This window comes from Pipistrellus hanaki (assembly GCF_964339955.1).
Source record: "Pipistrellus hanaki genome assembly, chromosome: 2".
NCBI classification, from domain to species: domain Eukaryota; kingdom Metazoa; phylum Chordata; class Mammalia; order Chiroptera; family Vespertilionidae; genus Pipistrellus; species Pipistrellus hanaki.
Window position 1 is genome coordinate 175,510,747 of NC_140504.1, and position 16,013 is coordinate 175,526,759.

Genomic DNA, 16,013 nt, shown 5'->3' on the forward strand with positions numbered 1-16,013 from the left:
TCTCTTCTGATATTAAATATTGTGATGTCTTTCTTAATATTCACATTGAAGATATATTTGCCCGACACAAAATTCCTATTGTCGTGGGAGGAACCAATTATTACATTGAGTCTCTACTCTGGAAAGTTCTTATCAGTGCCAAGGTATGTTTAGTTCACTTGTAACTCTTTTTTTTCTTACCAGCTAATTTTAGTGGAAGGGCTCTTGCCTATTTCTTACACTCAGCAGCTGTAATTTCCCAACTTAATATTCTGAAGCGAATGCCACCTCCATATGTGAAGTGTGCTCCTCCAGGCAGGCCTAAGGGCAGGGGCTGTGTGTGGGGAAAATGCTTCTCTGTGGATTAATTAGCATCTCCATATAGTTAGCAGCGCACTAGTCTGATTCAGCATTTCCTGGCTGTAACAATCTCTGTGTCAGGGAGATATCCAATACTAACCTTCCTCACAGAGGTGCTATTGCGTAGGGTGGGACTTCGCAAACTATGTGCTGGCCATTAGGATCTACTCTGATCACACTGACTGAGAACACGACTCCTGGATGTCTTCATATAGACATGTTAGCCTGGTACCCATTTGTATTCTATTTGTATTCTTTTTCTTTTTTTTTTTTTTCTTCTATTTGTATTCTTGACAAGGAAGCAGGGTACCTGAGTATGTCTCCCTTCCTCTTTTTTTTTTTTTTTTTTAAATATATTTTATTGTTTTTTTACAGAGAGGAAGGGAGAGAGATAGAGAGCTAGAAACGTCGATGAGAGAGAAACATCGACCAGCTGCCTCTTGCACACCCCCTACTGGGGATGTGCCCGCAACCAACGTACATGCCCTTGACCAGAATTGAACCTGGGACCTTTCAGTCCGCAGACCGACGCTCTACCGCTGAGCCAAACCGGTTTCGGCTCCCTTCCTCTTTTATTTGTCATGGCCTCCCAGCACTACCATGATGTATTGGGATTTTCTGTTTATGATCTGTCTCTCACTGTATGGCAAGACCTTCTGAATCATCTCTATTCTGTATTCCTAACATTTAGCTGAGTGCCTGGTAATACACTGTCTCGGTGCTTATTGAATTCTTGAGTTAAATTTACCTCTAAACTTACACTTAATAGCCCCAGGAGATGGACACTGAGAAAGAGGTGGACCGGAAAGTAGAGCTTGAAAAGGAAGATGGCCACGTACTTCACAAACGCCTAAGCCAGGTGGACCCCGAAATGGCTGCGAAGCTGCATCCACACGACAAGCGCAAAGTGGCCAGGTGAGAAACCCGGGCCCGCTGACCCCTGAGTCCCTTTAGAGCTGGAGGAGAGGGAGTCCTTCACTGTGCCTGGGTGATGAGAGAGAGGTTTGAGGATAGTATTTAGTGGAGATTGATGTGTTGCTGCTTAGAAGGTTAGGAGGCCCTGAGTTACTGCCGCAGACCAACTCCCTCAATAAATGGTTGTACCCTCCTTTGTTGTTGCATTTAAAATGCATATACAATATAGTTTTTCCCTCGGGCCTATGTAATCTTGCCTCATTTTCTGTTTGATCTTTGCTTGTATAACAGTTTTCATATAAGTTTTCCTGGCATGCAGTAGGTTTACATTGTGACTTGGGTTTCATAATTGATTGTGCAATGCTGAGTTCTGCCCCAACAGCTTTCCCAGTGGGAGGCAGATGTTATAAACTGTCTCATAGATCAGCTCACCTTTACACAGGGAGATCTTCTTGAAGGGAAGAGAGAGGTGGTGCATGAACTCATAAGGTCATGTTTTCTTAGGTTGTTTAGAAATTGCAGCCTCATGTGTTGGCTGTATTTTTCTGTGTTGGGAGTATCTGACAGAGTAGAAGATCTAGTGAAGTATCTACTATGTGGATGGTTATAAAGATCAAATATAGCAACATTGATAGGGATTATGAAGTGTTCCATTCAAATGAATGTTCTAAATCATGTTACTGAATTCTTTTTTCATTATTGTTTCCCACCCTACCTAGAAACGTTTTAGAATTGTTTTTCCTAATTATGCCCCCTTCCTTCTTCACACCAATGAAATTTTAATCCTGGAGAATAATGGGATTTTTTTGGTATGGCTGACCTTTGGAGGGACACACACCTTATAGTAAATAAGGGTTGTTTTTGCCTCCTTAAGGGCAATATCACCTTGTTGATAATACATAGTCTAGATGAAGGTTATGTTTTCTAGTATCCAAACATTTTATTTAAACATTTTAATAAAAGTATTTAAAAAAATTTTTTTTGAAAACTCAGGAACATTATGATGAGCATTTGTTTTTATATTGTTTTATGATATGATTCTGGAGCTTGGTCCATATTATCCTCTCCTTTTATCAAGTAGTTCTCTCTTAGCACCTCTCCTCATTTTCTACTTCTAAACTAGTAATGAGTTGAGAACTTTGTCTTCATAAGAGTCAATCGAGTCTAAGTAAGAGCTCCAGAGTCTTTCTTTACAGAGGATTGGAGGACTTTGTCATCTTTCTTTTAGTTTGAGCCTGTAGTCTAACCTCCAGAAAAGGAAGATGTTGTCACGGTACATTTTTTCCTCATAGGTCCTCTTTGGATGACCGGTGATGTGAAATAACGAGGGGTCTTTACTCTTGTGCTAGGGTTTCAGGAAGTAGAACTGGGTCAGGAAGGGAAAGATCCCTTTCATGCTGATAAATTACAATCACCCAGAGTGGTAGAGTATAGAATTGGGAGTTAAATTACCTAGTGCTGCGTGACATAACAGATACTGACAGAGTATATGGTGGCTTAAGAGTAGTATGTGAGTTCTTTTTTCATTGGTCTTTGTGCTAGTAGAATACTGAATTAGTCAGAATTTTAGACATATTTAAATAGAAAGTTGATGAGCTGGCTATACAACATACTTTTCTACTGTGGGAAAGGCATTCTAGCGAGACTAGACTTGTTGGCTTGTAACAAAGTGTCCCAAACAAGTTCTTTTACTGCTTACCTGAAAGTAAGTCCCATTCTGTCTGTGTAGAAGAAACCTGTTGTTTCCGAATCTGTTTAACTGATTTCAGAAAAATTGGTATGTGTTTAAAGGAATAGTTTTATTTCTTACTTTACCTGAAGTTTTCTTAGGCCCCCTTTCTGAATAGCTATAGAATCATAGTAACCTGGACTTTCATGTCTTCATGGGCTTATGCAGTGAAAGTGAGAATGAGATGTTTTATAATAAACACCCTCCTTGAGAATTAATATTTCCTATGACTTTTACCCCCTTCTTCCCTTCCACCCCCAAATAACTTAGGAGTTTGCAAGTGTTTGAAGAGACGGGAATCCCTCACAGTGAATTTCTTCATCGTCAACATGCAGAGGAAGGTGGTGGTCCCCTTGGAGGCCCTCTGAAGTTCCCTAACCCTTGCATCCTCTGGCTTCATGCTAACCAGACAGGTAAAAGCCCTTTGATGCCCTAGAGTTCATTCGAGTTAGATCTTATAATAATATATTACTATATGTAACATGCTTACAGCCATGAGTGGCTCATAATAAACACAAAATAAGTATTAGTTATTAATTTTCATTTACTATTATTTGTTGACTTAGTAAGGCACAGTGCCATTCTCCTAAGTGTCTATCTGAAAAGGGAGTGAGGGCAGCCCTGACACTAGGGTGGGATATCAAGGGTGGGATAAGATGGGGTGAGTGGGGTGGAAGAGAGATTCTGTCCAGGGAAGATCCAAAGGAGAAAGCTAAAGAGAAGGGAAGCTCCTGTGGAAGAGGTTGAAGTGTCAAGTATTCTGAATGGTACTTGGATTTCAGAGATGAATATGAGACACAGTGCCTGCTCTTAGTCTGGTGGGGCGACAAATAATGAGAGAGGTACTACGTTGTGACAAATGTTGGCTAGAAAGTGATGGGTGCTCTGTACGGGGAGACAGGGACCAATCTGTACAGGTAACCTATGAGCTAGGACTGGAAAGGTGAGATTGTTTTTGAGAATAGGCAGTGTAGTGTGGTTATTGAGAGCCGGACTGTTTGGGATTCAGACTCCTGAATCTTCTAGCTATGCGAGTTTTAAGGCAAGTTACTTTACCTTCTGTGCTCCCCATTTTCTCTCCTGCAAAATGGAGATAACGTTTCAGCACATATCTCACCGCTTCGTTGAGGATTAGTTTAGTTAATAATGTAAAGCACTGAGAATGTGCTTGACACATCTAGAGTCCTCCATAAATGCAAACTTTTTAGGAAGACAGAAACATGGGTTAGTGCCATTGCAGGCAGTGAAATAGCAGTGGCCGAGGGGTAGAAGAGCATGACTGAAATGGTGAAAATTTGTTATTAATTTTAGTTATAAGTTTATAGAAAAAGATAGTGTTTTCATAATGGAAAAAGTTTTAAAGGGATTTTTTAAAATTGATTTTTAGAGAGAGTGGAAAGGAGAGTGAAATGTTAATTCGAGAGTGAAACCTTGATGCGATAGTGAAATATCCATGGGCTGCCTCCTGCACTCCCTCTGTGGGGGATCAAGCTTGTATCCTCTATCATGTGCCCTGATTGGGAATTGAATCTTTTGGTGCATAGGACAACGCCCAACCAACTGAGCCACACTGACTAGGGCCATAATTAAATTTTTGTAAATAAAAATGTCCTGTAATTTAGCATAATATAATAGTATCTGATTTATAATAAAGTTGTATTTGACCATTGCATCTGAATGATTATGACCTCTCACTCTTCGTTCAATTGTTCAGGATACACCAAGGATGACTTTGGACTAAAGTTCCTTTTTCTTTTGAAGGAGTCATCTGAGAATTCTTAAAATGAGAAATAACACAAAATTAGAATAACAAATATGATAGAAAAAAGTAAGAAGGGTAAACCAGGGGGTTCTTAGCTGCCTCTAAAATAAACAATAGATACACATTCCATTTGAGAATAAAATATTTGTGGATAGAGTGTCAGCCTATCGATCAAAGGGTCTGGCTTTGATTCGGTCAAGGGCATGTACCTCAGTTGCAGGCTCCTCCCTGGCCCAGGCCAGAGCATATGCAGGAGGCATCCAATTCATGTGTTTCTCTCACATTGATATTTCTGTCTTTCCCTCTCTCTTTCATTCTCTAAAAATCTATGGAAAAATATCCTCAGGTGAGGATTTAAATAAATAATAAATAAAATAAAAATACTTGTTCTCCCTAAAAGGTGCAATTGTATGCTTTCTCTTTATGTAATAATAAGATGTTGCTTCATTCTGGCTGTTTTCATTGGAGTTGCAGAGTCTTAGTGTGACTAAATGTCATATGAATTATTATATAACTAGAGGCCCGATGCACAAAATTCATGCAAGGGTAGGCCTTCCTTCCCCTAGCTGCTGGCACTGGCTTCCCTCTGGCACTGGGACCCGGCTTCCCTCCAGCCGCTGGCAGGCACCTGGACCTGGGATTCCCTCCCAGCCCTGGCTTCGTCCAGAAGGATGCCTGGAAGACATCTGGTCTAATTAGCATATTAGCCTTTTATTATTAGAGATCTTTGCATTTGAACCCTTTCTTCCATTTGAACAAATTTTCTTCTTTGTGCAGCATGTCCATTCATGTAAGTGTATGGTTACACACCTACACCAGGCTTACCGGTGATGGGTTAATTTGGTTCAAGTTCTAGATGAGCGCTTGGATAAAAGGGTGGATGACATGCTTGCTGCTGGGCTCTTGGATGAACTAAGAGATTTTCACAGACGCTATAATCAGAAGAAAGTTGAAGAAAATAGGTGAGGATTTGACTTATTACTTTAACCCACTCTCCATCCCTTGCTCATGGTCAAAAGACTACAACCATAATACTGGCTTTGGATCCTCTTGTTTGTTAGCCTTTGTCCTTGGCCAGGCTTGATGGAGGAGGTTTGGTGTACTTGTTCCAGTTGCAGTTTTCTAATCTGCCAGGCATTCTCAGGAGTTAATTTTCAAGGGAAGTAACCTGGCAGCTGGTGGGGGTGGTGGAGGAAGGAGTTCAGAGAGGAAATAACTGCTCAAGATCTCAGTTTCCTCCTCTGAGGGATGGAATGGCTCAGCTGGATCATCTCCAAGGCCCCTGCTAGTGCTCAGGTGCACTGGCTCCTCTGCTGACCTCTCCTGTTCCCAGCCAGGACTACCAACACGGTATCTTCCAGTCAATTGGCTTCAAGGAATTTCACGAGTACCTGACCACTGAGGGGAAATGCACGCCCGAGACTGGTCACCAGCTCCTAAAGAAAGGTGTGGATTTCTCCGTCTCTCCCGCCGTGGGCATCCTGGGTGCCGGAGTTCCCCGCTGGTGTGGTCTGAGAGCGCTCAGGCTAGAAGAGTCCCAAATGGCCGAGGCTCAGAATTAAGGTTTTTGTCGACCAAGTGTCCACTAGTGTGCTGCTGTGGCTAATTTCTCTTACCCTGGGCGGGATGGGCCTGCCTTTGGCAGGGTGAAAAGTACTTAGAGGTCCTTACATCTACTTTGATCTTTCAGGTATTGAGGCCCTGAAACAAGTGACTAAGAGATATGCCCGGAAGCAAAACCGATGGATTAAAAATCGCTTTTTGAGCAGTAAGTCTTATGTTTTTCCTTATCCCCGGGTATATGTTCAATAGAGTATAGATGCCCTCAGCTCACCCAGAAAATGAACTTCAGTTTCTGGACCTGTATTAAGATTGGAGACATGACCTGGGTAGGTGTCTGTTGCATAATTGATTGTTCAGGGATATTTTCTTTTGTTTTTTCTTTTTTTTAATATATTTCATTGGCTTCTTTACAGAGTGGAAGGGAGAGGGATAGAGAGCTAGAAACATCGATGAGAGAGAAACATTGATCAGCTGCCTCCTGCACACCCTCTACTGGGGATGTGCCCGCAACCAAGGTACATGCCCTTAACCGGAATCGAACCTGGGACCTTTCAGTCCACAGGCCGATGTTCTATCCACTGAGCCAAACCGGTTTTGGCCAGGGATATTTTCTTGTGATGTCTCAGAAAACAAGTCTTTCCAATGAGGAGTCTGCCCTGTGCCTTGAACACATGCATGCTGGCTGCCAACTGGGAAGAGCAAAATAGCAACATCTTAGCAGAGTTGGTGCTCAGGGTTGATTTTAGCTTCTAATTTTGAAGAGCAATCAAATTTCTGTAGGAAGCCTTTCCTAATTAGCATGGTTTTGGGGCCATATGAGCAGTATAAAAAGACAAAATATTCAACAGAGTGTTTTGTGTTCAGATATGTGGTGCTTCAAACTGCTTCACCTTTAATTTTAGTTAGATAGCACTTTTTAAAAATAAAACTTTCTTGTTGAAAGTATTATAGATATTCCCCTTTCCCCCCCAGTAACCCCCTATACCCTGTACCCGCCCCCTAGGTGGCACTTTCTCGTTGTTGTTAATACTCACCCCAGGATATTTTTTTCATTAATTTTTTTGGAGAGAGTGGAAGGGAGGGAGATGGGCGGGGAGGGGAGAGATAGAAACATCCATGAAAGAGAAACCCATGACTGGTTGCCTCCCACCTGCTCCCTGACTGGGGCCCAGGATCGAGCCTGCAACCCAGGTATGTGCCCTTGACTGGAAATTGAACCTGTGATGTTCAACCACTGAATATCCATGGGCCAGGGCTGTATAGCACTTTTAAGGAAAAGGAAAGGAAAATCTCATTCATTTGATACTTGGTACTAAATTTGGTGCTATACATACATTATTCTGCCTTCCAGGTATTATTTTATTTTTGCAGGTAAGGAAATGGAAGTTCAGACAGGTTAAATAACTTGCTAGGAATTCCCTAGCTATTAAGCAGTAGAGTATTGAATGCAGGCTTGATTTTGAAGTCCATGCTCTGCTTTCCACCAGTCTTCTTGTTTCCTGTAGTTATAACTTTAGCTGGACAGCATTTGTATTGGCCTTGGGTAAGAAATGGTGTGCTTATTAAGATACTAGAGGCCTGGCGCATGAAATTTGTACATGGGCAGGGTCCCTAGGCCTGGCTGGCGATCAGGGCCAGGGCCTTCCTTTGTTCTGCACTACCCCCTGGTGGTCAGCGCATGTCATAGTGAGCAGTTGAACTCGTGGTCTCTTGTTAAACTCCTGAGGGGACACTTTGCATGTTAGCCATATATATATATATATATATCATAAGTGAAACCCCAGTTTCATCTTGTGGGCACTTTTAAAATATGCTTCTGGCTTTCAGTTACAGATAAGGCAGCGAGGCCGCCCACCCTGCTCCTCGGTGCCTCTGAACATAAACACCTGGATTCGTGTTGTTGACCATCAGATTGCTGGAGTTCTCCCTCCCAGCTCTCGCTCTCTGACAGAGCTCTCCATTGTTGTACCGGTGCCAAGAGGCTCCTGACACTTTCTTCTGCTCACCCTGCGTTCTTTGCATGTCCTGTGAGATAGGGGAAGCCTGAGTCAGCTGAAATGGAGGTTCACTACTACGAATTTCTAATGCAGCTTCTCTTCTCCCCAGGGCTACAATTAGTCTGTAACAAAAGATTTTTTTTTTTTTTTTAATGATTTGGAGCTTCCTTCTGTGGTAAAGCCACAATAACCCCCCCCCCCCCCCATCTCCAAGTCAGGAGGGGCTGATGGCACAGTGCATCATATGCCCGTTCCTCATTCATGCATATGCCCACACAGTCCTGGCGCTAGTGTGAAAGGCACAGCTGCCCTGCAAATCAGGAGCTGTGTGTGATTGGCCAGGGCTGGTCTGCTGGGATCTGGTTCTGGCAAGAATCCAGGGGGACTTCCCCACCCCAGCTTGGCCTTGGACTCAAGCCAGGAATAGCAGCTGGGAGCCGAGAACTTGTTGAAAGGTGCTTAGACAGGGCACAGAAGCCCAACAAAGGACTCAGAGGGAAAGGAAAATATAGAGTGGCCTGGAAACAGGTGCAGAGCTTAGCCAAGGCCAGGTGTGCTGTGGATGCTGCCTGCGCCCTCCCGGTCTCACCTTTCCGTGTGGTGGCAGGTGCGGCCCCGTCCATTTTAAGAAGAATCTTATTTGTGGTTGGCACAATCAAAAGGCTAGCACCTGCCTGCCGTTGGCATCCTGAGGACTTTGATGTTTTTGTCCATGGGGCAGTGCTCTTTGCCGTTAGGCAACTGACTTAACGGAGCTGTGGAAGGCAATTCAGTGTATCCTCAGACTGGGGAGCCTACCAGCAGAGACACCAAACATGGCTGGCTCATACGGATAAAATGCCGATAGCTGTATTCTTGGCTACCTCCAATCTCGTCTCCATTCAGAAGTACTTCAGGCTATTAGCTTATTTCCTCCTGTGGTGCGCTATCTTTACATCATAGCCCACACAGTGGTTTTTAGAGCTGTTACTCTATATTGTTTTCCTTTCTGATTTGGAAGATCCCACCCTCGAGACTCTGTATATAGCTAGTCTTGTTGGCTGCAGGCCAGTCAACCTTCTAAGTCTTTGTTGAATTGAAGTCCTGGAAGCAGAATAGATGAGGTCTGGGGGGCTGACCTCTCACAGCTTTTCTTTGTCATCTTTAGGACCTGGTCCCAGTGTCCCCCCAATATATGGCTTAGAAGTATCTGATATCTCGAAGTGGGAGGAGTCTGTTCTTGAACCTGCTTTTGAAATTGTGCAAAGTTTCATCCAGGTGATTATTAATCATGGTAGTGCCTGTTGTCTGGTTTTCAGACAGCTTTCCTTAGTTCATACCTTTGTTGGGAACCCAGCCTTCTTTTCCGTGGGATAGAGCAGAAGGCTGGCTGCTTTTAGATCCGGGAGGCTGTGTTTCTACCTTCACATTCAGAAAGGTTGTTGCTAAAGTCTGTTCACAGTCCACCTGCTCTCTGGGATGAGAAAAGAGAATCTTGGGACTATCCCACTATCCTTAATATCAGAGAATGATATCCAAGTCTCTTTGAATTGAATGCTTCTCTGCCACCCCCACCCCCTTTGCTATTTCAGGGCCGGAAGCCTGATGCTGATCCAGTAAAGATGCCATCCGGTAAAACGGAGAACAAGAGGAGTTCTCACATGTGTGACCTCTGTGGTCGAATCATCATTGGGGACCGTGAATGGGCAGGTAGAGTCTGGGGAATCTGTAAGGGGGTGTCACACGCTACCTTCATGAAATTCAAGGTCTTTGCTAGGTTGAAGGCTAGAGTCTGTATGAGTAAAGGGAGGGCCAGATTCCTCTGAGATCCTGTACTCACATTTCATGGCTATCTTCCCAAATTGGACCGTTATCTCTGTATTCTGAGTTTCAAAGGAAGATCATATGCCCTCGGCTAGAGTAGATAATTTATACCGAAGGGTCTACAGTTAACCTTCCAGAGTCCTTTGATTTTTGTGGACCTGCCTTATAAGAGTTCCTTGGCCTTTCATATTCAGACCTCAGTGGGATGGGGTAGGATTTTAAGGGAGGCCAGGTAATCACCCGAACAAGCAGAAATGGCTGGAAAGGAGCAGGAAGGGCAGTTACTCTTTCTGAGTACATTCTTCAGAAGTGGTGTCTCTTCAGTAATTTTTAAGGTAATGTTGAAATGGTGGTGGTTGTTAAAACTGATGAAAAGTGTTAAGGGGAACTTAACATTCAACCTAGCACAGTGTGATAGCAGCGCCATCAGTCATGTAAAAGAAGGTGGTTATGGGCAATGTCTCCTTGATAAGGTGCTTCTGGCCCAGCAGGGATCGGCCCTGTGTGAAGGCTCCGCTCTGTTTCAGAGCCTAGATCTGCCTCCGCCAGAGTCACACCGCACTCCCTCAGATTTCTGTAGTCACCCGTCAGATCCCAAAGGGCCTCAGCCTCCAAGCCGTGCATTTGTGTCGCATTTAGAAACTTGTTTAAGGCTCACTCCTCTTATGCACAGCCGGACTACCTGATGCCTGGGACCCTTCTGTTCAGAGGACTGCTTTGCATGGGATTATTACAGAAGTTGGTTTTTCTCCCCATACCAACCAGTAGAATGATTAAGTCTATTAACTGGTAACTCTGGCAAAATGAACTCCATTGTCAGACTGGGGACGGCTGTGACTGCCCGAGCAGCAGAAGAAGCCTCGATTGTCATTGGTTTATAATGATGAAAGGAGCGGAGAGAGAGAGTGTCTGATTGTTTTTTCTAGAGGAAACTTGGTGGTTCGATCTGTCCAGTGTCCTTCAGGGGTAGCCCTAGAGAAGCGACATTTGTGAGCCTTTGTGAGCTTGGCCTGTATCAGCTCCTCTATAGTGCCATCTGTCAGTCCCTGCCCTGCCTCCTGCTGCCAGGGAGAGCCAATCCAGAGTGTCCCTCCCACCCCCACCCCACCCCCCTTTTTTTTTTTTTTGCCTTAGCCTCTAGCTAGAGAACAAAGCTGACTTTTCCCCCCAAGTAAACTTTCCTTTGACTTCTAACCTCTTCCTTATTTATTTTTGCTGTTAACCCTTTAAAAATGATTATTTAAATATGTAGAAATAGAATTTAATCTGTTTATTTTTTTTAAGGTGTTTTCCAAATAAGAATTTATTGAAAAGAACAGGCTAGTGAAAAGGAGCTTGTGTGAGTTAGTCAGAGGGTGGGGGCTGTCTGGAGTGAGAGGTCAGAAATTGCTATCAGGCAGCAGTAGCTTGACTGCTTCTGTGGACCCTCAGAGGGATGTCAGAGGAGGTTTCTTGTTATCTGCCCGGAGCATTGTGTGTCTGCATAATGTGAGCCTTGTGGGTCAGTCACTCAGATGGCTTATCTGGCCCGGGCAGAGGGAGGGCAGTGCCGGAGGGCAGCCTGCAGAGCAGGGAAGCAGTAGGAAGGGCATTTCGGTGCCGCAGTCCGGTGGCAGGCCGGTCAGCTGTCCTGTAATACAGACCAGGGTTTGAATTTTTAACTTTTTAGTCACGTGAGTTGAAATGTATCTGTGACTGGGGAGCCCTATACCAAAAAAGAGAGTTGAGTCCTGATTCTGGAAAATTTGGCCCCTTTGTAGAACTACAGGTAAGCTGAGGAGTCACCTGCTGTGTGGTCTTGGACAGTGTAAGGCCTCTGTGAACTCCAGTTTCCTCTTGTATAAAATGAGCTGCGTAGTACTGTCTGCAAGGTTTTAGGGAGGATTAGTGATGTAAAGCACCTACAGGGTGCGTGTGACCCATGGTAGCTTGCTCTAGTTTGCTAGCTCACTGGCCATGTAACTTATTCTTCCTTTAAAATTGCTAAGCAGCTATACCAATACATGTGTTCTTGTTATGATTAAACAGAAGGGTTGCATAGCTAATTTTATATGCTGCTAGGATTGATTCTAGAAAAGCCTAATTAGTTTTTTTGTATTTTTTGTTGTTGTTTTGTTTTATTTTAGCACATATGAAATCCAAATCCCACTTACACCAACTGAAGAAAAGAAGACGGTTGGACTCGGAGGCCTCCAGCACCATAGGAAGTCAGAGTGTTTCCCCAGACCGAGACAGAGAGCTTGGGGAGGACAGATCCACAGGGCGGGATGATGAAGACCTGAAGTCCAGTGTTTAAGGGACATGTCCAGGGGCCTTGGCAAAAGTGGCGGGATCTAGTTCCAGAGGGAGGGTTACGTCCGCACCCCAGTCTGGGCGGAGGAGCACTGTGCAGAAAGCTCCGCCATTTTCCTTCCTTCAGGGCTGTGGTTTTAAAGTCACGGGAACAGCAGGTCTCGTCAGCTCCTGTGTGGCTGATGTGTCTGGCAATGTGAGATTGGGGAGGGATTTTCTCTTTTAACCTTAAAGGTTCTGTTTTTAAAAGAGGCACAGATTGCACTTTTTCATACTTGAGGAGATCTTTTTGGTGATGAATACTAGGATTCACTATATCCCTCCAAAAAGGAGTTTTATGTCCCTGACTTTGGCTAAAAATATCGATAACTTCCAGACACTTTTATAGATGACGAAGGATCATGCACCCCACAAATCGGAGTTCTGGATTTGAGTGGATGGCAGGAGGGGACTGCCCCCAGGTAGATGGTTAGGTGAACCAAGCCAGTTCTTGGAATTCCATAGAGGAGAGAATCAGACCAAGGTGGCTGTGACATGGGGTTTGAAAAACTAAAGACATTGGCATTTATTGTGTGACAATTACTGTGACTACTATCTCTATTGAGTTTGGAATCTACATTTTATCTATTTTTAAATATATATATATTTTATTGATTTTGTACAGAGAGGAAGGGAGAGGGATAGAGAGTTACAAACATCGATGAGAGAAAGTCATCAATCAGCTGCCTCTTGCACACACACCCATTAGGGATGTTCCTGCAACCAAGGTACATGCCCTTGACTGGAATCGAACCTGGGACCCTTCAGTCCGCAGGCCAATGCTCTATCCACTGAGCCAAACCAGTTAGGGTGGAATCTACATTTTTTTTTTATATATATTTTATTAATTTTTTACAGAGAGAAAAGGAGAGGGAGAGAGAGTTAGAAACGTCGATGAGAGAGAAACATCAACCAGCTGCCTCTTGCACACCCACTACCGGGGATGTGCCCACAACCAATGTACATGCCCTTGACCAGAATCGAACCTGGGACCTTTCAGTCCACAGACAGATGCTCTACCACTGAGCCAAACTGGTTTTGGCTGGAATCTACATTTTAAATGAAGAAAAAGTTGGAAAGAGCTTTTTTTAGTCCTTAAAAAGAGATATATGTCTATATCTAGTTTATATACATATGATTTGTTATCAGCAGATGGCTTTTTCTCAAATTTGGTATTCTTCATGTAATTATACTATCTATTCATTTTATTAGAGATATAAGTTATCTCCAGTTGAAGCTCTCTTTTTTGGAATGACCTGAGCTGCCAACAATGTTACGTACATGTATGTATGCATATAACATAAAGTTAAGCATTTTTAAGTTGATATTAATTACATTCTTAGTGTTGTGCAACCATCACCACTGTTTCCAAAACATTTTCATCATCCCAAGCAGAAACTCTGTACCTATTAAGCAATAACTCTCTTCTCAAGTAATATTTTATTTGTGAGAGTCCCTGAACTAGGCAAAAGGGAATACAGAGATAAAATGAGGTGATCCTTGCCCTAGCTGGTGTGGATCAATGGATAGAGCATCACTTGCGGACTGAAGGGTCTCAGGTTTGATTCCCGTGAAGGGCACATGCCCAGATTGCAGGCTCGATCCCCAGTGTGGGGAGTGCAGGAGGCAGCCGATCAATGATTTTTCTCTATCTCTCCCCCTCTCTCCTTTCCTCTTAAATCAATAAAAATATTTTTTAAAAATATATTTTTTTAAATGAGGCGATTCTTGCTTTCAGAAAGGTTATAAATATTGTATATATACACAGACAACCAACCTAAATAAGAAAATACCAAAGGCTCTGTGGACAGTGGAGAATTTCACTTCTGAGGGAGGGCAAGGGGTTGTGGAAGACAGCACTTCTGCTAGACCTTAAAAAGCAACTCTTGGTAAACGGATTGTTAGCTGTGCATATGAGGAGAGGGTGAAGTAAAAGAACTATAAATTCCATAGCTTCACTCCTTTCTTTTTCTTTGAATATTTTAAAGTTTTATTTTTTATCAGACTTTTTTTTTTTTTTACAAAAAAATCAGAAATTAAAATGATATAAAGACATTCATTGAGAAATTTTACTCCCACCTCCATGCCCCTTTGCCCCCATAGATAATCACTTACTAATTTCTTACATATCTCAAGAATTTTTAAGCAAAACCAAATACAAATATATATATATATATATATATATATATATATATATATATATATTATTTTTTCTCTTACCCCAAAGATGCCATATAGCACATACTATGTTCATCTGTCACCTTATCTATTGGCAGTACCTATGTATACATGGATTTCTCCTGCCACCTGTCAATTCTCCTGTTTTGGCCCTGACCACCACCCTAGGGTCCCCCAGTGAAAGCAGCCTCTGATAAACTCTCAAGCTATGGCCAGCCCATCACTCAGCCAGCAAATATTTTAGAAATTAAGTGCCATGTGCTATGCTAGGCTCCGGGAATACGTGGTGATAAAGAAGTCCACATGGATCACATAATTATAGGATTATGCCTGTGATACGGGCTGCAAAGGAGGGACACTTGCTGCGAGAGCAGGCTGTGAGCAGCGCCTCACCTTGGTGCGTGGGAGGGAGCGCGTGTGTCGGGAGGCTGTGTGGAGGCACCTGATGCGGCACGGCGCGATGCCAAGGCAGGAGTCGGGCCAGGGCAGCGGGTATGCTGCCATGTGACCTGGGAAGCTGGGTTTTGCAACTTGTCATCAGTGGCTTCTCTTCTCCCTCTCCCAGTCTGCGGGGTGCCCTGGCTCCCTTGAGTTTTATTGCATCTTAGCTCCCACCTCCGCTTTATCTAATTTGAATCTTGAGAATAAATTTTTCTCTGGTCAAAGAGGAAATTAGCATTGTATTCCCCCATGTTGGCCTTCACCTTAAACATGGCAGAGCCCTAGCCAGTTGGGCTCAGTGGATAGAGCGTTGGCCTGTGGACTCACGGGTTGGGGGTTTGATCCCCTCCAGCGGGGGACATGCAGGAGGCAGCCAATCAGTGATTCTCTCATCATGGATGTTTCCATCTCTCTCTCCCTTTCCTCTCTGAAATCAATAAAAAAATATTTTTTTAAAAAGCATGGCATCATTTTCACAGTTTATTCACTACTTCAGGAGCTGACACGGCGGGAAGCCACATCTTCCCACTGGAAGTGGAGGTGTGTTTACTCTGTACATGGTCTTCTCACGCAGCTCTGGGGGAGAGGCCATTCCTGTTCCTGTTCGCCGGCGGGAGCGGTTCCTGTTAACCCTGCGGCCGGCGAGCGGCGGCCAGTGCTCCCCGGCTGTGGAGTGAAGCTGCCCGTTTTCAGAGAGGACCTCAGTCTTCATGAAATGCTCTTCACTCGAGTTGCCAAATGTGTTTGAAAGCTTTTTAAAAGCTCCGGTGTACAAGCAGGAAAAACTAGTTTTAACAATCCTACCTCAAAAAGCCTTTAATCCTGGCATCTGAAATGCCGGGTGCAGCAACTTCCCATTCAGCCCATCGCTATCTCTGGCTGCGAGTCTCGGCCTTTTCCATCTCGTGGCACATAAACCAGTTACTAAAACCCTGCGACATGCCACATACTTTTT

General features: G+C 43.7%; 1 protein-coding gene across 1 annotated transcript in view; it reads left to right on the plus strand.

Moving 5' to 3' along the window:
- Positions 1–13,265, plus strand: part of TRIT1 (tRNA isopentenyltransferase 1) — a 39,785-nt gene extending 26,520 nt beyond the window's left edge. Inside the window, exons 3-11 of the mRNA XM_084874635.1 lie at positions 45–143; positions 1,109–1,254; positions 3,254–3,396; positions 5,596–5,707; positions 6,079–6,191; positions 6,436–6,513; positions 9,453–9,562; positions 9,877–9,994; positions 12,235–13,265. Of these exons, the coding sequence (XP_084730761.1) occupies positions 45–143; positions 1,109–1,254; positions 3,254–3,396; positions 5,596–5,707; positions 6,079–6,191; positions 6,436–6,513; positions 9,453–9,562; positions 9,877–9,994; positions 12,235–12,404 (1,089 nt within the window). The 3' untranslated portion in view covers positions 12,405–13,265. The remainder of the gene's footprint in view (positions 1–44; positions 144–1,108; positions 1,255–3,253; positions 3,397–5,595; positions 5,708–6,078; positions 6,192–6,435; positions 6,514–9,452; positions 9,563–9,876; positions 9,995–12,234) is intronic.
- The last annotated feature ends 2,748 nt before the right edge of the window (positions 13,266–16,013 follow it).